Here is a 25,770-nt window from a genome sequence, read left to right as displayed (position 1 = left end):
TCTTTCTATGTTGGTGTTGGGCTGGAATTTCAACAGAGAGGATCAAACCTCCAATCATGTTCTTGAATTCGTGGCTATTATTAGCTCTTCTTGTTGTAAATTATCAAAGTGGACGAAGACTATTCGCTCACCAGCCTAACACTTATTGATTTTATGTCATGCAAACTAGACTTAAAGGTTTTGAACACTAAGATGACAGAAATTGTTCCCACAAGAGGCTAATGTATTTGAGCACCTTTAATACAATCAGGGTGGTAAAGGATTTAAAATGCCAAATTGAAACCAGCAGGCAAGCCATCCACAACCTGAGCTACTCAGACTGCCATTTTTCCTAACAAGATCTAGAAAGCAATGAGAGATAAAGAGAAACCCAATTCTTCTTCAGATTTCAGACATGCTGTGCCAAATAAAAGGTGCATACCTGTAAATTCTGCATTTATTTGCTTGTTGTTTTAAGGGGCCTAACATCGAAGGTTATCGGCCCCTGCATTGATTTAATCATAAAAAAATATACTTAGTCAATCTGAGATTAGTAAACAAATATATATGTGCCTTAAGAACAGACAGCAAGTAGAGTTAGGTACGTAACCAGTCAAACTCAGATGACTGCTAAGGGTTTAATTGTAATCACTATAAAGTTACCTGGAATGATACTTACGCATGAAGTATTTGAAGTTTCCTCTAAGCAAATTGGCTCCTCTTTTATCTTTACTTCCAGGTCCATTTTAAATGGCGTGAAAAGGCTTAGATGGTTTTGGGACGCAGATTACCTCCACAGACCTTGCACTGAAACATGAGCAACAAACACAATTATTACTGTTTTGTAGTCAAGTCTGTAGTTATAGGTGACTGTTGATATTGTGCTAATAGCCACAAGACCTCCAGTTTTACCTGGAAAATGAAACTCAAGGATACACATTTTCAATGAAAGAACATCCCACACCCACACAATGGGATTAATTTGCACACTCCTTGTAAAAAGCATGTGAATATGCAACTTGCATATCGCCCACTACACTGGGAGTCTAACGACTGGTTTGATGAACCTTCCTTTTTTTTTTTTACGACTTGTTTACATCACGCTGACTTAAGGCGTTATGGCTAGGAGTGGGAAGCAAGTGACTGTGGCCTTGAGTAAGGTAGAGTCCCAGCATTTCTTTGGTGTGAAAATGGGAAAACACAGAAATCTGCCTCTAGGACTGGGACTTCCTTCACACTCCTAGCCCTTTTCTATCCCATCATTATCTCTCTCTACACTAGAGTCCAGCGGTGATTCAGATACAATATAAAATTTGAAAGTCACCAGTAGGTATGTTCTCATATGGTACATTCAGTTTTGTTTTCAATCCACAAACCCTCGGATAGTAAGTGGAGAGCCCAGACTTATTCATAACACTTACAAATTACGTAAATCATCCTGGATGATAATGACAATTGTGGGTAATCCCTGTGCCTTATGTATTTTAATAAGCCAGTTTCTTGTACAGATATAGCCTTAGTTCGTCTCTCGACGTATGTTGAATTCAGTAGCAGTTTAGCCAGATTCCTTATTGATCAAACAAATTATTTGACAGAGGATAGCCAGGTACTCATTGGCAACTTTATCCAAAACGTTGCAACCATTACTGATTATGCTACAATATATACTGTATGTCCATTACAACAAACAGTTCCAAACTGGTTTTGAACTCCTTTGTTATATATTTATTGAACGAATCAACAACTTCCCGCAGTTACGGGTTGCCACAATGGACTGACTATGAACTACTTTGTTACAACAAAAAGTTCCGAACTGGCTATGAACGCCGTAAAAATTATTTTAATGAGCATACATGAATCAGAATGCTTCCAGTACTGACTGTAATAATGGTTTGTTGGAATCAGTAAATTATATTTGTGAACTGTATCAAGGCCATCTACGAATTGTTACAAATTGTTACAATGGATGATGGAAGAGCTCACTATTCCAATGAGAAGTACTGCATTTAGTTACACCATTTACTGGTCGAATCAAATGCGCATATATACAACATGCAGTCCCTGGTATTGAACGTGCACTGCTGGCATTGGCTCTTGAAATGGTTCTGAATGTAGTTAGAACAGCATAAATTTAGAACTCACAGTTCAGAAGCAGTTCTGAATTTCTGTTGGAACAGCATGTACACTGGCACCAAAAAAGTATTGGCACAGACACCTTTTGGCATATAACACAATTGTATAAATACTAGGGAAATTGTATGTATACCACTAACCCTGTCTGGCTCCATGGCTAAATGGTTAGCGTGCTGGCCTTTGGCCACAGGTGTCCCTGGTTTGATTCCCGGCAGGATGGGGAATTTTATCCTTAATTGGTTAATTTCGCTAACACGGGGGCTGGGGATATACACTGACTGACAGAGCAAATGCAACACCAAGAAGGAGTGGTCAGAACTTTATGCCAATTGCAGGGTAGACTGACGTCACTGAGGTATGCTCATGATGTGAAATGCGCCGCTGTGCTGCGCACGTAGCGAACGATAAATGGGACACGGCGTTGGCGAATGGCCCACTTCGTACCGTGATTTCTCAGCCGACAGTCATTGTAGAACGTGTTGTCGTGTGCCACAGGACACATGTATAGCTAAGAATGCCAGGCCGCCGTCAACGGAGGCATTTCCAGCAGACAGACGACTTTACGAGGGGTATGGTGATCGGGCTGAGAAGGGCAGGTTGGTCGCTTCGTCAAATCGCAGCCGATACCCATAGGGATGTGTCTACGGTGCAGCGCCTGTGGCGAAGATGGTTGGCGCAGGGACATGTGGCACGTGCGAGGGGTCCAGGCGCAGCCCGAGTGACGTCAGGACGCGAGGATCGGCGCATCCGCCGCCAAGCGGTGGCAGCCCCGCACGCCACGTCAACCGCCATTCTTCAGCATGTGCAAGACACCCTGGCTGTTCCAATATCGACCAGAACAATTTCCCGTCGATTGGTTGAAGGAGGCCTGCACTCCCGGCGTCCGCTCAGAAGACTACCATTGACTCCACAGCATAGACGTGCACGCCTGGCATGGTGCCGGGCTAGAGCGACTTGGATGAGGGAATGGCGGAACGTCGTGTTCTCCGATGAGTCACGCCTCTGTTCTGTCAGTGATAGTCACCGCAGACGAGTGTGGCGTCGGCGTGGAGAAAGGTCAAATCCGGCAGTAACTGTGGAGCGCCCTACTGCTAGACAACGCGGCATCATGGTTTGTGGCGCTATTGCGTATGATTCCACGTCACCTCTAGTGCGTATTCAAGGCACGTTAAATGCCCACCGCTACGTGCAGCATGTGCTGCGGCCGGTGGCACTCCCGTACATTCAGGGGCTGCCCAATGCTCTGTTTCAGCAGGATAATGCCCGCCCACACACTGCTCGCATCTCCCAACAGGCTCTACGAGGTGTACAGATGCTTCCGTTGCCAGCGTACTCTCCGGATCTCTCACCAATCGAACACGTGTGGGATCTCATTGGACGCCGTTTGCAAACTCTGCCCCAGCCTCGTACGGACGACCAACTGTGGCAAATGGTTGACAGAGAATGGAGAACCATCCCTCAGGACACCATCCGCACTCTTATTGACTCTGTACATCGACGTGTTTCTGCGTGCATCGCCGCTCGCGGTGGTCCTGCATCCTACTGAGCCGATGCCGTGCGCATTGTGTAACGTGCATATCGGTTTGAAATAAACATCAATTATTCGTCCGTGCCGTCTCTGTTTTTTCCCCAACTTTCATCCCTTTCGAACCACTCCTCCTTGGTGTTACATTGTCACTGTCAGTCAGTGTATGTCGTCTTCAACATCATTTCATCCTCGTCATGACGCGCAGGTCACCTACGGCCGTCATATCAAAAGACCTGCATCTGGCGATCCGAAGTTGTCCTCGGACACTCTCGGCACTAAAAACCGTACGCCAGTTCGTTTAACCACTAACACTTACTCAATAAAGGAAATAAGTTGTAAAAACTGTTTTCTAAACACAACATCAACACATGTAATCCATTAAATTAGGGTTTTCTCCTGCTCAAAAAAGTATTGGCACACTGTATGTCATTCGTTATTGAGCTTTACAGACAGCGCTGCGTCTACTAGATTTGTGCAATCGGAGTTGACAAACAGTTTATTCGCTTGCCTGACGCCAGTGTATGGGTCATTCACTTATCGCGATGCATCCGAGGGCGAAGGAGCATTCCATGTCGTTCCAAACTAAGGCTGTTTTGTTGCATTCGCAAGTCAAAAGTTACCGTGAAATTGGTAAAGAACTTTCTGTTACTTATTCAACAGTGCGGGTAATCATCAAGAAGTCCAAGAGACTGGTATAACAGACAATAAACGCAGATCTTAATGTCCAAGTGTTCTTAAATGTAGGGAGCGTCGAAGCATAGTTCGTCTCGCAAAACAAGAGTCCTTTAAAATGCAGGGTCAATTGTATCGGATATCCAGTCAACGTCCAACAAACAGGTCCGTCCCCAAACTATAAGGAATGTTTTAAACGCTGATATTCATGGGAGATATCCGAGATATAAACCATTTCTTTTGGAAGTTAACCAAAGGAAACATCTCCAGTTCGCCAAATATTATGTCAATTGAATTTCAGAATTCTGCGATATTTTCTGACGAATCCAAGTTTAACTTGTTTGGATCTAATGGAAATGTAAAAGTGTAGTGCAAACCAAATACAGAGCTCCAGTCACAACACGCCCTACCTACAGTGAAACATTGGGGACAAGGGCGCCCATAGCCGGGGGCAAGGTGGGGCCGCGGCGTCCCTTTAGCTCTCCGGGAAAGGCAAAAATCTAGTGTAGTCACATGTTTTCCTTTCAAGAAAATGATTTCAAAGTCAGTAATACGTAAAAGCGGTAGTACCGTCCACCACCAACAGGCAGCGGATACCGTGGGTTATTTTACCGCAGAATACAATTCGCCATTTATCTTCCAAAATATTAAAAATACTACGTACCCCCAGTACTGGGCCCCCTCCAGAAACTGGCATATGGGCGCCCATGATTGGGGAAGAAGCACAGTGGTTTGGGAATGTATGGGAAATTCTTGTGTTGGTGACTTGGCAATTTTTGAACGTGTCATGGATCATCGTATATATACTGATGTGTTGCGAGGCCACTTATGTAGCAGTGCACAGAAACTGGGTCTTGATGGCATCATTTACTTTCATTAAGACGACCCGAAACATACTGCTCTACGAAAGAAAGAATGGTATATTATAATGCACCAAGAAGAGTTTTCACTCCACACAGAGCCCTGACTTAACCCAATAGAGCATCATTGGAATCACTTGGACACAAAATTTTGAAAGTGTCATTCTACAGGGAAGCACGAATTTCAGACCGTGATGTTGGAGGAATGGTGAAAGATCTCAGGAGAGATAACTCGCAACATGGTTCCCTCCATGCCAAGACGTCTACAAACTGTCATCAGTGCCAACGGTATGAACACAGGCTACTAGACTTGAGTTACGTGAATTACAGAGACTTTAACTTCATTTGTGTATAGGAGTGCCAATACTTTTATGATGTGTAGAGCAACTGATTTTGTTTTGTAAACTATTATTTTTGTTGTGAGAAACCAATTATACTCGAAGAACCTTATATTTACTACTGTACATTTCAATAAATATGTTGGTGTCTTAGCATCACTTTTATTTGTGAGGAATTTGTATATAATGGTAGGTGTGCCAATACTTTTTGGTGCCAGTGTATAGGCCTACTACTGCGCATGAGTAGGCTATTCACAATCAATTCGGTACCATGTTCGAACAAATTTGCATGTATTATCACTAAGAATGGTAGGTGAGATATATTTAATATAGACAGCCAACAGTTGACAGAAAAACTGATTTATCTGCCGCTGATTTTTTATGTTTAAATACGAACTGAACAATAAAGCTTACCTTGTTTCCTATCACGTAAAGTACGATATATAGTACTTATGGAGATGTACAAGACTCAGAATCATTTGAACACGGCGTAAAAAGTAATAAAGTGCAATTCCCTGATGTAGAAAATCTTAAGAGAAACAGCACAACCCAGAGAATAAACCTACACAAGCAGCCGCAATATCTCCCAGATACAGAGTACAAAGCAAATTAAGTCGAACTTTAAATAACGACAAGCCAACCACTTCCAAAATAAACCGGAAATAGCGTATAGGTCTCCTCACAAATTTATAACCAGTGCGTCGTTCCTGGACGGTATACATACACAACCGGTAAAATTCACTTATCTCCAGCTAACTACAGCACATGGATAGAAGTCAAAACTCATCTGGGACAACGAAGACCAACCATTACACTCAGACCATAAGACAGATTATACATGGTGTGCCTACGTACCGAGAGACGGGAGACGAATGGGAATCAGAAGTTTACACCATCAATTACCACTATGTTCATAGATTGTGTAGCATACAAGTTACACTTCATTACTGATGTCAAACTTGTGTCTGAAGTTCCGATCAATCAGTTAATCAATCATTCACTACTGATCTGCAGTTAGGGCAGTCGTCCAGTGGCAGATTCCCTATCTGTTGTTTTCTTAGCCTTTTCTTAAATTATTGCGAAGACGTTGGAAATTAATTGAACATCTCCCTTGGTAAGTTATTCCAGTTCCTATCTCCGCTTGCTGTAAACGAAAATTTGCCCCAATTTGTCCTTTTGAATTCCAACTTTATCTTTCCTACTTTTAAAGACACCGCTCAAAGTTATTTGTATACTAATGTCATTCCAAGCAGCCTCCGTGACTCAGGCGGTAGCGCTTCGGCCTCTCACCGCTGGATACCGTGGTTCAAATCCCGGTCACTCCATGTGAGATTTGTGCTAGACAAAGCGGAGGCAGGACAGGTTTTTCTCCGGGTACTCCAGTTTTCCCTGGCATCATTCATTCCAGCGACACTCTCCTTTAACATTTCATCTGTCAGTCATTAAACATTGCCCCAGAAGAGTGCGACAGGCTTCGGCAGCCGGCACATTTCTTATCCTCGCCGCTAGATGGGGGCTTCATTCATTCCATTCCTGACCCGGTCAGATAACTGGAAACAGGCTGTGGATTTTCAATGCAATTCCACGTCATCTCTCCACTGACACCTCGGAACATACCATATAATCGAGCAGCTCGTCTCCTTTCTCCCAAGTCTTCCCAGCCCAAACTTTGCAACATTGTATATAATGATTGACATTATGATTTTGCCATTGTTGCATTCACGGCCCTTACATATAGACATGATACAGGCTTTTGGGCTTATGCCTCGTTTTCTTGGCACGTCATAACCCCAAAAGTATATATCATGTAGGTATTATAATTGATGGCCTTTTGAAAAACTTATTTCTTTGAAGAACCTTAACTTCCTCCCATCTGATACCAGACTTACAAACCATCTGTAGTGGTGTCACATAGTTGCGTATCAGAAGCTTGTGTGTTACATTTAGGTGACACTTCTCAATACGTGTCCATTGCTGCGCCCAGTGATGTGACGGCATCATAGATATCTCCATCTTTTACTTGACGAATGCAGTAGTAGTAGGGAAATGTATGTTCTAAATCATTGGCGCCAGCATTATTTCTGCTGTGTCAGCACCCGAGGTCAGTGACCCAATGACGTCATGACCACGTGACTGTGACGTTAAGAGCAGGCGGCCTTGTTTGTAAACAAAAGCACGTGCTTTTGATGGCTGTCATCTTGACTGACCCTAACCCCACTTTCTTGGACAAGAGAACGTCGCTAACTTCAATGCTGCCAACTTGATAGGTCCTCACCTTACTTTTTGTGAGCAAGCGAACGTAACTAACCTCACTGCTGCAATCTTAACTACGTGAGACGCGGGTTTAAACAGCTATCAAGATGTGAGCTGCCATCTTGACAGGTCCTAAACACGTGCACGTGTTTGGTGAGGAATTTTCAACGTACCTAACCTCACTGCTGCCTTCTTAACCACGTGGGGCACGGTATTTAAACAACTGTCAAAATGACAGCTGCCATCATGACAAGTCCTAACAACGTGTACTTCTTTGGCGCGGATTTTGAACGAGTGAACGTCGCTAATCTCACTTCCTCCATCTTGACAGGTCATAACAGTACTGCTGCCATCTTAACCATGTGGGCGCGGAATTAGAATAAGTAACAGGTGACACGATGACAGCTGCCGTCTCGACAACTCGTAACTATGTGCACTTGTTTGGTGCGGATTTTGAACAAGTGCCTTTCGAGACATCCCCCTTCCCCGACACTACCTTAGAGGGGGCCTACCCTCATAGTATTATAGTTTTAAGGCTAGCTGCCCTTCTCGACACACACCCTTCCCCACACCATCTTGGAGGGGGCCTAAGAGGTCAGGTCATTGCATTATGTCTCCATATGACAGTAACGAGCAAGTCTAAACATGTATAACCTTGACGACGTGATCTTGTGCTTAAGGCTTTACGTCTCCTACGGGACTGAGCACGTGCGATACTAAGATTATTCTGCTTTTAACATGCAGCGATGACGTCGACATGGTTATGCATGTTTAGAGTTGCTCTTTTTCAAGGTCACTCTCCAGTAAACTCAAGCCTTCATAGATAGTATGAGTGTGAATATTTTTAAGTCTCTGAGAAACTGTGACAGAGAGTAGAGCGCTTTATTCCATCATGACAAGAACATTCATAGTTAATGTACAAGGCTACAAAATAAACCGCAACAAATTTGTGTTTAAAGAGAGGGCTGTGTTGGATTGCACTGTGTAATGGGCGCCAAATTTAGGTCTGCAGTGGGAAGAAAAAGAATACCTTATCGCTTTTTATCTTTGATCATGAACGCTTACTTGTCAAGAGCATATCTTGTTCTTTATAAGGGTTGTGAAAAGAAGGAATGGTTGCGTGGGTATCTACAATTAACGTGTGAAATTATAGAGATGCATGAATCAGGATGTCCATCATTTAAAACTCTTTACAAGGAGCTTAGTGGACGAACAATTAAACAGTCTTTGCGGATTGCGTGCATGCTCTTTGATTGGTTGTGTTGCAGTGCATGTCGGGAGGTGAACAACATATGTAAATTGCAGTGTCGAAATGACGTCAGTGTGAGAGAAACATTTGTAGAGTAAAGACATCATGTCATTTCTATCCGATACTAAGTGTAATGCAGCTGGAAAGGCAATGGTAAAGTTTTATGCATGCAAAAAGAAACTAAACACATTTACTGAAGAAGAGTTGAATGCATTAGCAAAGGCATTTTTGGTTAAAATAGCTGCGAATGCTGTAAAGAAGATCAGAAATAATGTGTCTCATAAGTGGACTCAAGGCCCTGTTTCGTCAGAGCTTCAAACGTGTTGTTTACATCATGAACAAGTGAGTTTTGAGCCATACACCACACGCACAAAATCCTGTTCACCGTGCATAATATAACATCATTGGCTAAAAACTGTGGCCCGGATCGCGACTGGGAAAGGCCACAAGCTACAAGCCCCGAGCTGGCGATGAGCCTCTCGGCAAAAAATACCAAGAGACTAATTTTCAAAACAAAATACCAAGAAATTCAACAAATAAAAAGGAAACATTTATTGAATTAATAAAATGATAAATGGAGAAAGTAAATGAATTTGAAAATAGGGAAATTTTATCAATATGAAATTTAAACATACGTAATTCCCCTTTTACAGAGATGTAGCAACAGTGTCACTGTGACGGTATACCATCATTCATAATCGAATTATATTACAGTCAGTTGAACCGCTTATAAGCGTGAGATTACAACCAGATTATCTCCACACAAACACGACGCAATCCACACAGTTCAATAAAAGGTGGTCTAATTTGCCAACAGTTATTAATTTCACCTACTCAACTTATCTCCACTCCTGTGTATCACACCTCTCTCATTTTATCTCTCTTATTTGTACAACAATCCGCCACCCTCCGCCCAAATAAAACTATACTCCTACGCATCAAAGAGCAGACTAAAGGAAATCATTATTGGTAGAACTTCCGGAGTAGATTTAAAAGGAGCACTAATGCGAGCTACAAGGAAAAGGGAAGGTAAGGGCCATTAGCTGACATAAATTGCCCTGAGTCCTCACTATCTCGGAAGTTTTTCAAATTCCTGCCACTCACAATAGATTTCTTCATGAAGGAACTACAAGATCCGATACCTAACAACACGATACAAAAAAATATTTAGCCGAGGTTGCAGACTAGGGAAGACCCCAAATGTATTACACACATGCCTGTCAGGCACTAACGATGGGCCATCACGCCTGCTCGGATTTAGTTTCCCTGCTGAGAATTGCACCTAGGACATACATTGTACTTGGCACCATTTAGGCCACATTTTTAACATTTTAAGGAAGACTTAGACCAACTATACGTAGAGACTGGCCTAATTTCCAACAATTCCAACATTCCGCTACATCAGTCTTCTTATCAACAATTAAATCAGAATTTTGGACGGCATTAATAGTGCGACGAGTAGGAGGACGTTCAACTTACGATCGGAACTTCCAAGAGAACAGGTTGAAGAAGGAATCGCACAAAAGGAGACGGTTTTTGACGATGCATGATAAGTGACGTCGGAGAACGAACAATTAGAAGGCGTGGGAGCCGGACGTTACAATTTATTCTGATAAACGGTTGTCTCAAACTCGCGACCAAAACTAGTGATTTCTTTCACGCTCTCAACCTGTGATTGTTTTACGTAAAGTTTTTAATCGGGGGCCAGGTTTCGATGAAACTGATCAAATACTACCGATTCGGAGGCCTATACTCAAACGGTTGAATAGCGTTAAAATACCAGTGGTATAGTCTCAATGGACTCTCCTACTGCTTGTGTTCTTCTGAAAATATTCCGCTTCAAGCAGTAGTCTATATCGGACAAACCAAATCTATTTTTTTTTTGCCTAGCAAAATTTCCCCAGGAATGGATATTCGCTTTTGCTAATCTGAACCATTTCAACGCCGGCCCTTCCTGCATTCCAGGGATGACCGTTACGAACAGAGCAAGAGATAAGGAGCTATATTCGGCAATTTCTTCAACCCGTCCTAAGAACTCAATAATGCTAGAACTATTACCTTCCCCCGAGAAATTCAGCTTCCATTTACGGACAATGTCAAAAACCGGGTTAATATTAGGAATACGGTCACTAACTGGACTAGTAATTTGTGAATCAGAGTTCACGCGTTTTTCAACGACGGCATTTTCACCACCGGCAATCGTATCCCTCGCTTCAAGATATCCAGTACTCTCATTACCAGATACGGAAGATGTGTTAATTTCATCCAATTCATGACCCATTTGTTGTTCTTTGTTGGAGATATCTCCACCAAAAATTTAATTTTCTCCGCCCATATTCAAGCCATTATCTCTTTCCATAATTAGGACGAAATTTCAGCAGCAATAGACACGCAAATGATGACGGAACTACGTAACTCAACAGGCATACCCAAAATTAAAACTAGGAGGTGACAACATCACACGTGGAGATTGGGGTTAATCGGGAGTGATTTAACATTCCCATAATACATTTCCATCCACAGCTCTACTTCTTCGGAATTTCATTCGAAAGAAATTGCCCAGTCTAACCGCGCAACTGCTACCATTTGAGCCACACCCCCCAAGCACAAAGTCCTGCTCACCGTGCATAATTTAACATCACTAGCTAAAAACTGAGGCCCGGATCGCGACTGGGAAAGACCACCAGAGTGCATGACCTCAGTTCTTTAATAGGGACATCTATGGAGAAAAATCCAAATTTCTTGAAACAGTTGTTGCAACCAGTAAAGTAAAGTAAACTCGTGTCCTCACCCTGAGGTGGTGCAGCCATTTTCAGGCACACCCCCAATGGAGGTGAGCGTAGCACCCAGTGATACACCAAAACAAAACAACGAATTCCAGTAGGTTCAGGGAACTTTAAAATAACATATTACTCCATAATTTGGTAGTGACACCTTTTGATGAAGCAACAAGCCTTGACCTTGAGATGAGCCTCTCGGAAGAGAAATACCAAGAGACTATTTTTCAAAGCAAATACCAAGAAATTCAACATATAACAAGAAAACATTTATTGAATTAATGAAATGAAAAAATTGGGAAAGTAAATGAGTTTGAAAGCAGAGAAAGATAATCAATATGAAAATTATACATACGTAATTCCGCTTTTACAGAGATGTATCAACAGTGTCACTGCGACGGTATACCACCATTCAGAATCGAATTATATTACCATCAGTTGCACCGCTTATACGCGTGCGATTACATTCACATTATCCCCACACAAACACGACGCAATCCACACAGTTCATTAAAAGGTTGTCTAATTTTCCAACAGTTACTAATTTCACCTACTCAACTCATCTCCACTCCCGTACATCACACATCTCTTCTTTTATCTCTCTTATTTTTACAACAGGGATATTCTCAACTCATGAGTCAAATGTTACTCAATTACAACAGTCAAGTTTTAGGGAGAAAGGGGGTCTGAGATTGCTCTTGGTAATCTGGCAGAGTGTAGTAAATAAAAAAAATAAAATTCAGTACATTGATGGAATCTTATGAGACTGGTGTGGTGATAGGAGTAGAATCATGGTTGAGAGGAGGGGTGGGTAATAGAGAAGTATTTCCAGAAGGGTATACAGTCTATCGTAGAGACCGAGGAGATAAAAAGGGTGAGGGGGGGGGTGTTTATTCTGGTGAAGGAAACTTATTGTTCACATGAATGGTTTAACGATGAAAGGGATGAAATATTAAGGATTAAATTAGTTTGTGATAATATGAAGGAGGTGGGAATTATAGGAACATATAGGCCTGGAAGAGGGGAAAGAGACATGGGAATATTTGAGAAAATAATAGATTATACTCATAAAAACAATAATAATGATATGGTAATAATTGGGGGAGCTCTAAACTTGCCTAAAGTTGAATGGAATGGAGCTGCAAGTGAAGCCCATGAACAGAAACTGGCAAATAAGTTAATTTGGGAGGGAGGATTTACATAAGTAGTACAAGAACCGACTAGTCTAAACAACTTGGTATTCTTGGTTAAACAATGGGAAATTGTTGATAAAACTGAGGTAATTGAATGGATAGGTGACCATAAGGCTGTAATAATGGATGTAGGACTTGTACCAAAACTGCTTAGGAACAGGGTCACACAAGACAAGAAATTATACAGAAAAACTAAAGTTGATGAATTTGGGACTTACCAAAAATCACAATTCAGTTGTTGGATAAGTGAAGGGGTAATGTGGATACACTTTGGGCTAAATTTAAAGAAATCATTTGGGAAGGAGAGAAGAGATGTGTACCTGTTACGAAGGGTAAAATGACCTCAAACCCTATTTATTATACAAGGGAAATAAGGAAATTAAAATGAAAATGTAGAATAGTAAACAGGAAAATCAAAGAGGGTAGGGAGAATAGAGAAACTAGAAAACAGCTAATGAGGGAACTGAATAGAGTGAAAAAGGAAGCAAAAGAGAATTATATGAATGGCATATTTCACGAGGATAATGACCACAAAAGGAAATGGAAAAAGCTGTATTCATATATCAGGAATCAAAAAGGAAAAGGAATCCAAATTCCTACAATGGTGGGAGAAGGGGGTGAACATTATTTAACAGATATGAGAAAGCAAACCTATTTAGTAGGGAATTCAGAGATTCAGTAGATGACTGTCAGGAGTTGGAAACCAAAACAGAAGATACAGAGGGAGAGACACAGAGGGAAACAAGAAGCTTCTCATTCACAAATGAAGATATTTTCAGAGAAACCCAACTGCTTCAGGAAGGAAAAGCAGCAGGAAGTGATCAAATCACTGGGGAGGTATTAAAGACAATGGGGTGGTACATAGTGCCTTATTTAAAATTTATCTTTGACTATGTCATAAATAATAGTGTAATACCAAAAGAATGGAAGGAATCTATAATAATACCAATTTATAAAGGAAAGGGTGATAAAAGGAAACCAGAGAACTACAGACCAATCAGCCTGACCAGTATAGTTTGTAAAATACTGGAGAGTTTAATAACAAAGTACATCAGAGGGATATGTGATGATAAAATTGGTTCATGAGGAGCCAGTATGGATTTAGAAAGAAATTTTCTTGTGAGGCACAACTGGTGGGATTTCAGCAGGACATATCAGATCAGTTGAATTCAGGAGGCCAGTTAGATTGCATAGCCATAGATTTTTCCAAAGCCTTTGATAGAGTGGAACATGGAATATTAGTAAAGAAATTGGAGGGAATAGGATTGGACGTAAGGGTTATACGTTGGATAAGAGCATTTCTAAATTCAAGGGTTAAGAAAGTCAAAGTAGGAAATAATATATCACAGGAAGAGAAAGTTTGGAAGGGAATCGCACAGGGTAGTATAATCGGTCCGTTACTTTTCTTAATATACACAAATGATTTAGGGAACAATATAACATCAAAAATAAGATTTATGCAGATGATATAATTGTTTATAGGGAAATAAATAACATTGAGGATTGTTCAGAATTACAAAGGGACCTTGAAAGTATCCAATAGTGGGTTGAAGAAAATAATATGAAGGTTAATGGAGGCAAATCAACTGTTGTAACATTTACAAACAGGAGCTTTAAAACTGAATTTGAAAATACTTTGGATGAGGTAGTTATCCCAAAAGATGGCAAGTGCAAATACTTAGGTGTGAGACTTGAAAGTAATTTGCTCTGGAAGGGTCATGTTGATGACATTGTTGGGAAAGCATACAGATCATTGCATGTCATAATGAGGCTACTTAAAGGATGCAACAAAGAATTAAAAGAAAAAACTTACTTAAGTATGGTTCGTCCATTATTGGAATATGCAAACAGTGTTTGGGATCCTCACCAAGAATACCTAATAAAAGAAATAGATAGTATGCAGAGGAAAGCAGCAAGATTTGTAACAGGGGATTTCAGGAGAAACAGTAGTGTATCAGAAATGTTAGAAGAACTTGGGTGGGAAACTTTAAATAAGAGAAGGGAGGAAACTAGATTTATAAGATTATATAGATCCTATACAGGAGAAGAAGCATGGGAAGAAATCCATGAGAGGCTTCAGTTGGAAAATAATTATATTGGCAGAACTGACCACAAGTATAAAATTAGAAGGAACTTTAGCAGAAGTGACTGGGGTAAATTTTCATTCATTGGGAAGGGCGTGAAGGAGTGGAACAGTTTACCAGGGGTAGTGTTTGATCCTTTTCCAAAATCTGTACAGGTATTCTAGAAGAGAATAAACAGCAACAGGGAAAATAAATGGAATGTTAGAGGGCATTTGACCAGTGCAGGCTATTGTAAATAAAAAAAATGTGTGTTAAAAAAATTTATTCCATCTCCTGGTCCATGGAGTTTGGGCAGCCAAAATAGGGGACTGCCTGTAGGGGTGAAGTACAGTGGGGACTTCGAGGGCCCTCGGACCACTACGGCAGCTGTGAAGGCCCTTCAGGTACTCTGAAAAGTGGTGGCAAAAGGGGGCTCTGGTTAAGACGCAGCAGGTCGTTATGCTACTTAGGTTCAAAAATGGGTTAAAAAAAAGTAAATAAATGCAATGTAAATTTTAATCTTATACCAGTTGCATAGTATTATTTGAAGTAATTCCACATACTGGATATGAGTTGACTATGTTTGTAAGTATAGGAGATATTATAAGTAGAATTTTGTAAACAATATAAATTTATTAAGGATGACCTGTTTATTTTATAGAAAAAAATTGTTAGCATAAATTGTATATTATTGTATTCTAGAAAAAATTTTCTTCTCTTGTTAATTTAAAATTTAGTGCTTGACAATAATGTATTTTAGTGTACCATTTGCCACCGAGGTAGACATCTCATTTGTAAATAAAGAGATTTTGATTTGATTTTGAACAATCCGTCACCCCCAAAAAAGTTTACTCCTACGCATCAAAGAGCAGACTAAAGGAAATAACAATTCGTAGAACCTCCACAGTAGATTTAAAAGGAGCACGAACACGACCAACAAGAAATAATGGTAAGGGCCAAAAGCATGCGCAGTGCATACATGAAAGAAAGATAACACATGTCGTATGGAAACGATACAAGAGGCTAAGATATGTGCAAAGGCCGAAAGGAAAATGCACCAACAGTGAGTTAGAGAAATAAAATTAAAAACGAGAAGAAAATAAAATTCAAACAAAGATATTCCTCCCTGATATCCCACCCACTTACACTCACGTCCTTACACACATACAGTCATGCAACAGGACAATAAGAGCGAAGAGCGGTCCTGAGTGTCCATTAAGGATTCAAATTCTTCAATAACACGACACCAAGGTCAGTAGAAGGCGGTTCCCAATTATTAGGTCACGTGTATACATAAACATAAATTTGGCAATGGTATCAGCAGGTCTCGTATTCACATCAAAACCCGTCCAGATTGCGATTCGTACAGAGCGAGTAAGGACTCGCGTTGACACAAATAACCATACAGTGTAGATGGGAGGTAGACGCAAAAGAATAGACGCACGTAGTAATTTGAGGACCATAACTTTGAGAATAAACATAAACACATTAAGCACAGAGAATCATGTTTCATTCATACTGTGGGGTAAACAAGGTACACTGACTGACAGTGACAATGCAACACCAAGGAGGAGTGGTTCGAAAGGGATGAAAGTTGGGGAAAAAACAGAGACGGCACGGACGAATAATTGATGTTTATTTCAAACCGATATGCAGGTTACACAATGCGCACGGCATCGGCTCAGTAGGATGCAGGACCACCGCGAGCGGCGATGCACGCAGAAACACGTCGAGGTACAGAGTCAATAAGAGTGCGGATGGTGTCCTGAGGGATGGTTCTCCATACTCTGTCAACCATTTGCCACAGTTGGTCGTCCGTACGAGGCTGGGGCAGAGTTTGCAAACGGCGTCCAATGAGATCCCACACGTGTTGGATTGGTGAGAGGTCCGAAGAGTACGCTGGCCACGGAAGCATCTGTACACCTCGTAGAGCCTGTTGGGAGATCCGAGCAGTGTGTGGGCGGGCATTATCCTGCTAAAACAGAGCATTGGGCAGCCCCTGAAGGTACGGGAGTGCCACCGGCCGCAGCACATGCTGCACGTAGCGGTGGGCATTTAACGTGCCTTGAATACGCACTAGAGGTGACGTGGAATCATACGCAATAGCGCCACAAACCATGATGCCGCGTTGTCTAGCGGTAGGGCGCTCCACAGTTACTGCCGGATTTGACCTTTCTCCACGCCGACGCCACACTCGTCTGCGGTGACTATCACTGACAGAACAGAAGCGTGACTCATCGGAGAACTCGACGTTCCACCATTCCCTCATCCAAGTCGCTCTAGCCTGGCACCATGCCAGGCGTGCACGTCTATGCTGTGGAGTCAATGGTAGTCTTCTGAGCGGACGCCGGGAGTGCAGGCCTCCTTCAACCAATCGACGGGAAATTGTTCTGGTCGATATTGGAACAGCCAGGGTGTCTTGCAAATGCTGAAGAATGGCGGTTGACGTGGCGTGCGGGGCTGCCACCGCTTGGCGGCGGATGCGCCGATCCTCGCGTCCTGACGTCACTCGGGCTGCGCCTGGACCCCTCGCACGTGCCACATGTCCCTGCGCCAACCATCTTCGCCACAGGCGCTGCACCGTGGACACCTCGCTATGGGTATCGGCTGCGATTTGACGAAGCGACCAACCTGCCCTTCTCAGCCCGATCACCATACCCCTCGTAAAGTCGTCTGTCTGCTGGAAATGCCTCCGTTGACGGCGGCCTGGCATTCTTAGCTATGCACGTGTCCTGTGGCACACGACAACACGTTCTACAATGACTGTCGGCTGAGAAATCACGGTACGAAGTGGGCCATTCGCCAACGCCGTGTCCCATTTATCGTTTGCTACGTGCGCAGCACAGCGGCGCATTTCACATCATGAGCATACCTCAGTGACGTCAGTCTATCCTGCAATTGGCATAAAGTTCTGACCACTCCTTCTTGGTGTTGCATTTGCTCTGTCAGTCAGTGTATATATATCCAAGGAAATAAAGTAGTTCATTCGTTCCGGAAAATAGAAAGTCTTATCATTCTAGCTCTACACGAACAAGAAAAAAATAACCTTGCACAGCTAAAGATAAAATAAAATGGGTATAATATTTTACATTTTTCTTACAGAGTAAGGTTTTAGTAAAGATACTTGGGACTTGGATACTCTTTGAATATTTATGTCTTCTAGCTTAACTGTTACAGGTCCAAAAAATTCAATAATTTTCTTGGGGCTGAACCATTCCTGGGAAAGTTTAGCGGCGAGTTAGTCCGCTGCTGAACTGGCAGGAACAGATTTCACGACGGCCAGATCTCCAGCTTTGAAACTGACGGCTTTCCTTCCTTGGTTGACCTTTCTTGAAACACGGTTACGGGCTTTGATCAGTTGTTCTACGGCTTCTTTCCATTTTGTCTTCACATCGAGGTTCCTTGATGACTCAGAGAGCTATTCGACGTTCCATGTTAATTGAAGTGGATCTGCGATACTTCTACCTAGAAATAAACTCAGCTGGCGTATGGCAGTGAGATTCATGCAGAGCTTTGTTGAAAGCTAGAACAAAAAAAGGGCTAAATTATCGTCCCAACTGCGTTGATGAGCGTTGTGGAATGCGCTCAGGCATGATTTCAGATTTCTTTGGAATCTTTCCACGTGAGATGACTTGGGGTATTGCGGACTTAGAAAAATATGTTTGATTCCCCACCCGAAACAGAGTTGACGGAATTTATTAGAGTTGAAAGTAGAGCCATAATAGGAAACTAAAACCTTGGGGGCCCGAAAACTCCAAAAATATACCAGGACAGCACACAGACGGCAACATTCGAATTTATTTTATGGATCAGGAACAACCACAAAAATTTAGAAAAGGCATCGATAACAGAAAGTATCCCGACATGATTGTTCTTCGATTTCATTAGAGGACCGAAATAATCAATGAATAATTTTTCACCAGGGTAAGAAGCTACATCAGCAGATTGGAGCCCGATTTGCGAACTTTCTGCAGGCTTACACCGTTGGCAGATATCGCAGCTCTTTACGTACTCTAAGACATCATTTTTGAGGTTAGGCCGGAATTAATGCCGCAAAACTCGTTTCAAAGTTTTGTAGATGGGCGACTATGTAGGAATCGTGGAAGTAATGCAGCATCATGGATCTTAATTTAACAGGAATAAAAATGTTGTGCCCCCTATCCTTGCGGTTGCGAAGAACCAACAATCCACATTTGATTAAAAATGCGCTGTCGCGAACGGACCCATCGGCGATCCCTTTCATCAAATCAGAACACTGTGTGTCTTCCCTTTGGTGCAGAAATATCGGTGAAAGACCGAGGATAGTTTCGAAGAATATGGATCCCATCAAGCTGGTCCCAGTTCACATTGGACTCACCGTCAGGCGGTTTAAATCCGTCGAACATCCGCGACAAACAGTCCGCCACGACATTTTCTTTCCCACGACAGTGCACAACGGTGAATTTATAAGCTGATAGTCGTAGAATCCACAAAGCCGTCCTGCTGAGTCTTTTCATGTTGGCGCACATCCATGATAAGGCTCGATTATCCGTGTGGATGAAGAAATGACGGTGTTCCAAGTAGGAATTCAATTTCTCAACACCAAAAACTACCAACAAACATCCCTTCTCATACAAAGAATACCGTATTTCAGCTTGGTGCAATTACTTGCTGAGATACGCAACAGGAACCAGTTTCTCATCGTCAGCGTATTGATTTAATACCACGTAAAACGCGAACTCGCTATAGTCGCACTGTAGGACAAAATCCCTGGATAAATCAGGACTGTGGAGAACAGCGGCTTTACAAAGTGCTTTCTTCTGTAGATCAGAAACATGGGTTTGGGCTTCGCCAGACAAAACGGAAATTCTTTCCTTTAGAAGAATAAGAGGGGCTGAAACCTGAGAACATTATTGATGAAAAGACTGTTAAAACCGACTATACACAGGAATTTTCTCACACCGCGCATATTTTGGGCTGGAAAATCACGAATACATTTGATCCTGTAGGGATTAACGGCAATGACAGAATCTGATATGACCAAGGGAATTCAAACGTTTGAAACAAAGAGACAACGTTTTTGGATTTATAATAAACCCGTGCTTACGTAAACGAAATAGAACCTCTCGGACATGAACTAGGTGTTCCTCAAAGGTTGTAGAAAATATAAGAAGATCGTCAAGAATGTTGAACACGCAGGAAAATTTCAGATCCCCGAGGATCGAATCAAGGATGCGGCTGAGTACTTGACCACCTATGCATATGTCCATCGGCACTTTATTGAATTCAAAAAGTCCAAATGGGGTAGCCAAAGCAGTATAATGGCGGCATTTAGGGTGTAAGTGGATTTGATAGTATGCTGAATTAAAGTCAAAACGGTTAATAATTTAGCTCCATGGAAATATTGGAAGGCACTTTCAATTGTGTGCTGGAGTGTCCATCAAGGTTTCAAATTCTTCAGCAACACGACAGCAAGGTCGGCAGAACGCGGTTCCCATTTATAAGGGTCACGTGTATACATAAACATAAATTTGGCAATGGGATCAGCGGATCTAAAACCATTTTTATCTACGCCAATATCACCTCTACTAGTATACCTAAGCGGGTTCTGACCCGAGGTCATTGACACCCAGTATGGTAGTATGACTATGCTGATTCCGCCATTGCTTCCCTACTGCGTGTCTATTGCTGCTGAAACTTTGTCCTAATTATGGAAAGAGATAATGGCTTGAATATGGGCAGTGAGAGTGAAATTTTTGCTGGAGATATCTCCAATGTTTTATTGACCTTCCCATTATCGACAATTGATCTGAATTTACTGTCCATTTTAGGGACAAGAAAGGCTGGACTACTGAAGGGAGACTTGGACGAACTGACTATCTACTTATCCAAAAGTCTTTGACGCAATATCGCATAGCAGAGTTTGGGAAGTAAACAAAAAAAGGGAGGGGATCTAACAGCGGGATCATTCAATTGAATGAGAAACAATTTTGGCGCACCCTAAATCGGCTGTCAGGACATCAGAAAATTCCTCCAATAAACTGTTTAACATCAAATTCTGTTTATCTGACAAATCACAAAAGGCGTTGCGTAGTTTGGAATTGGAAACGGAGCAAATAGCGCTTTAGGAAGGGGCGCGTTAAAAAGGATATTTTCGCCAGATCTGAAACGAAAAACAAAGTTTCGGGTGATAAAGTCAATGTATATACCATAGATAACATAAAATTGGTGGCTAAAATGACAGGGACAGATAGATCAGGAAAAGCATAGAACATCCAGTTGCACGAGAGGTTGCGAATTTTCATATGACATTTAACCCGACCCACAGGACATACTTGACGACCATCAGCTGACATAATTTGCCCTGAGTCCTCACTATCTCGGAGGCATTTCAAATTCATGCCACCCACAATAGATTGGTTCATGAAAGAACTACATGATCCAGCCTATAACATCCACAAAAAATTTTGGCCCAGGCTGCAGACGAGGGAAGACGCCAAATCTCTTTACACACATCCTATCAGGCGCTAACAATGGGCCAACGCACCGGCACGTTTAGTCTCCATGTTGAGAATTCCACCTAGGACATACATTGTGCGTAACAGCATTTAGACCACATTTATAACATTTTAAGGGAGACTTAGACGAACACTACTTAGAGACGTGCCCTAACTTCTCACAATTCCAACATTTCGCTACAACAGTCTTCTTCTCAACAGTCAAATTAGAATTTTGGACGGCATTAATACTGCGACGAGTAGGAGACACGAAGTTCGATCTACGATCGGAACTTTCAGGAGAATGGGTTGGAGAAGGAATCGCCCAAATGAGTTTTTAAACGGTGCCTGATAAGTGACGTCGGAGAACGAACAGACAGCAGGCGCGGGAGGCGGACGTTACAATATATTCTGATAAACGGTTGTCTCAAACTCGCGATCAAAGCAGTGATTTCTTCCACGCTCTCAACCTGTGATTGTTTTAGGCAAAGTTTGTAATCGGCGGCCAGATTTCGATAAAACTGACCATATACTTCCTCTTCGAGGATCTTGATACACAAACGGTTGAACAGCGTTAACATTCCAGTGGCATACTCGTCAATGTGTTCTCCTACTGCTTGAGTTCTTGTGAAAATTTCCTGTTTGAAGCAGTAGTCCATATCGGACAAACCAAATCTCGATTTTATTTGCCTAGCCAAATCGTCCCACGATTGGATATTCGCTTTTGCTAACCTGAACCATCTCAACGCCGGCCCTTCCAGCATTCCAGGGATGGCCGTTACGAACAGATCAGGAGATAAGGATTACATTCGGCAATATCTTCAACCCGTTCTGAGAACTCAATAAAGCTGGAGCTATTACCTTCCCACGAAAAATCCAGCTTCCATTTACGGACAATGTCAAAAACCGGGTTAATATTAGGAGTACGGTCACTAACTGGACTAGTAATTTGTGAATCAGAGTTCACGCGTTTTTCAACGACGGCATTTTCATCACCGACAATCGTATCCCTCGCTTCAAGATATCCAGTACTCTCATTACCAGATACGGAAGACGTGTTAATTTCATCCAATTCATAACCCATTTGTTGTTCTTTGTTGGACATATCTCCAGCAAAAATTTCACTCTCACTGCCCATATTCAATCCATTGTCCCTTTTTATAATTAGGACGAAGTTTCAGCAGCAATAGTCACGCAGTAGGGAAGCAATGGTGGATCTAAAACCATTTTTATCTACGCCAATGTCACCTCTATTAGTATACCTAAGCGGGTTCTGACTCGAGGTCATTTACAGCCTGTATGGTAGTATGACCATGTTGATTCGCGAATTTCCATAAGAGAGTGAGCCTAAACTCACAGACACCATCTTGGAGGGACTAACCTCAGTTTTACGGCCAGTTGCCCTTACTGACGTGGATTTTGCGTAAGAGAGGAAACCTAACCTCACAGCCGCCATCTTCGAGGGACCTAACCACACAGGATCTAGTTCTACGACAAGACGCCCTTCTCGACGTGGACAGCCGCCATCTTGGAGGGCCTAACTTCACATGCCCTAGTTTTACGGGCAGATGTCCTTCCTGACGCGGGAAGTTGCCATCTTGGAGGGGTCTAACTTCAGTTTCACAGGCAGATGCCCTTCGCGACGTGGACAGTCGCTATCTTGGAGGGGCCTAACCTGCCTCCTCCACCTTAGCAGGCTGCCCTTCCAGACGACAATAGCACAAGACGGCGACTGTACACGGGCCCTGTGAAGAAAGCTGGTCCAGAGGCTACTGTACAAGCCTCTAGCCTACTAGCGTCTGCCCCAGTTCTCATACCGAGAAAGCTGATCTAGGGGGTACATAAGACTTAAGGAGACGACCTAAGGTCCATTGTGCAAGATGATGGCTATACACGGGCTCTTATGGAGAAAGTCAGCCCCAGAGCCTACTGTGCAAGGTTGCGGCTATGCATAGGCTCTTATGGAGAAAACTGGCTCAGGGGAGACTTAGGATTTAAGGAGACGGCGTACGGGCGATTACGCAAAATGACAGCTGCGTACAAAATCCTAGCGCTAGGGCCCCCGGGGCAAAATAAATGCTATTCATTGGTTATATGAGACTAACTTTGAGGAGATGGACCAGGAGCTAGTGGCGATACATTGTTCTTATAGGCCTATCATTACAGAGCTGCCTCAGGGGCTCACAACTTGTAACTTATGACCTAATCGATTTATCAACCTTACATTCGACAACTGAGGCAACGGCTACTATGCAAGATAACTGCTATACTGAATTCGTATAAACCTTAACTAGATGGCTGCCCCAGGGGCTCACAACTTGTTACTTGTGTCCTATTAGTTTGATCGGCCTGATATTCGAGAACTGAGGCAAGGGCTGCTATGCAAGATAGCTTATATACTCTATTCGTATATACGTAACTAGAGAGCTGCCTCTGTTTCTCACAACTTGTAATTTATGACCCACCATTTTCATTACCTGACTTTTGCGAACTGGGGCAGACGCTAGTAGGCAAGGTAGCCGCTGTACATTAGTTATATTAGACTAACTTTAAGGAGCTGGGCTGACGCTTATCCTTCTCACCAGCTGCCCTTCATAACTTTAGTCTAGCACAGGAGCTAGTGTTGATACATGTGCTTTATGGCACCAACTTGGGGAGAGCTGTGCTAGAGCTTTTCGAATATTGGACTAATGCAGGGGGTTTTCATCCTTCTAACCGGATACCCTTCCTAACATCAGTCTAGCGCAGCAGCTCTTGCGTATACATAGGCTCTTATGGGACTAATCCTGGGTGGGAGAGCTGCACTAGGGCTCCCGAGGAAGGATAGTCGCTTAAAGCTAAAAGCATAATCAGAACGATGTGATAAGATAAACATAGAATGTTGTTATAAGGTAACTTTGCAATCTGTTAGAAGTGATAAAGTATATTGATAAGTCTCCTTCTCAACAATTTTCAGTGAGTAAAGTTATTTTGTCATTTTCCTTCATTTTACTAGTGACATAACAAATTTGAATTTGAATTTTGTGTTTTCTCATTCTCGTTCAGAATAATTATTATAATTCTGTTCAGAACTTCTCTATCATTACGTAAATGCCGGTCCCCGGGGGTGAAGTGTAGTGTGCCTGCCTCTCACTCGGAGGTCATGGGTTCGATTCCCAGTCAGGTCAAGGGCATATTGTATTATATTCTAATTTTTTAATAGATACTGGAACGGGAAACGAGAAAAGGGTTTCCTGTGAAAATAAAAATAATATAAACTGTTATTATTTTACTTTTTAATAAATCAGGATTATTTTTATACAATCTAGTCCACACATAAAAATTGTCAGTATTTGCCATATATTGATACATGCGCGAATTTTATCAGTGCGTAAAATTGTCTTATTTTTATTAGTGACTTGCTTTTGAATTTTTATTTCTTTTATTTTGATTTTTATCATTCAACGTAATTATTTGATAGAATTATATTTGGAAATAAATTCTACATCATCACATATATTCTTTTGCATCATAAATGATTCTTCAAAGTAGATATTGAGAGAGAATGTACGAAAATATTTTTCTGTTCCTAAAAATACACGTCACCGACAACCATAATATCAATAATACTTTTTGATTCTGTATATCACTCTGAATTAGTTGTTTATTTTATGTATTTGACATGTAGAAAATTTCCTGCCGGTATTTGCCATGCACCGGTAGATGTACGCGAATGTTAAATGCATATAGTTCCACTAAAAACGGCCTGGCACTTTACAGTAGTAGAGTGGAGGCTGAGCTCTGGCCTCCTCCAGCTGATGGTGAGCAGCCGACCAGATCGGCTCCTGGCTCCTAGAGGGTTAAATTAGTGAATAGTTTTCCCCATTACCTTTTATCTCATCACTCTTCTCTCTCACTCCGCCTGTCTCCTTTTTCCTAACTTACATTATATATACATATATACATATGTGTGTTTAAAACAGATTTTACCTACATGTTATAAATTACTGGCGACGGGTCATTCTGAACCACTAATAGCTGGGACTGTTGTCTCGTACCTTTACCACTTCGCCAACATGTCACTTGACAAACAGATTTAAAATTCGTATATCTAGGCTATACAGATACATAGTACGTTATCATTAAGACAGATGACATTGCAAAGTAATTCGTAGTTACCGCGATAGATGTCACTGTCATATGTTACTTAACTGCTGTCAAGGTAACTTTGAGGAACGATAAAACGTACCCAAATCACGAGTTTCAATAC

The 25,770-nt window shown here is 42.0% G+C and overlaps 1 protein-coding gene across 1 annotated transcript in view; it reads right to left on the bottom strand.

The window, feature by feature from the left end:
• The window catches only part of LOC136882141 (uncharacterized), a 112,638-nt gene extending 111,671 nt beyond the window's left edge, over nt 1-967 (bottom strand). The window contains exons 1-2 of the mRNA XM_068229341.1: nt 892-967; nt 659-786 (exon numbers count right to left, since the gene is read on the bottom strand). Of these exons, the coding sequence (XP_068085442.1) occupies nt 659-724 (66 nt within the window). The 5' untranslated portion in view covers nt 725-786; nt 892-967. The remainder of the gene's footprint in view (nt 1-658; nt 787-891) is intronic.
• Nucleotides 968-25,770: the final 24,803 nt, after the last annotated feature.

Source organism: Anabrus simplex, chromosome 10, assembly GCF_040414725.1.
Source record: "Anabrus simplex isolate iqAnaSimp1 chromosome 10, ASM4041472v1, whole genome shotgun sequence".
Classification (NCBI taxonomy): domain Eukaryota; kingdom Metazoa; phylum Arthropoda; class Insecta; order Orthoptera; family Tettigoniidae; genus Anabrus; species Anabrus simplex.
This window is presented reverse-complemented; position numbering and strand designations above follow the sequence as displayed.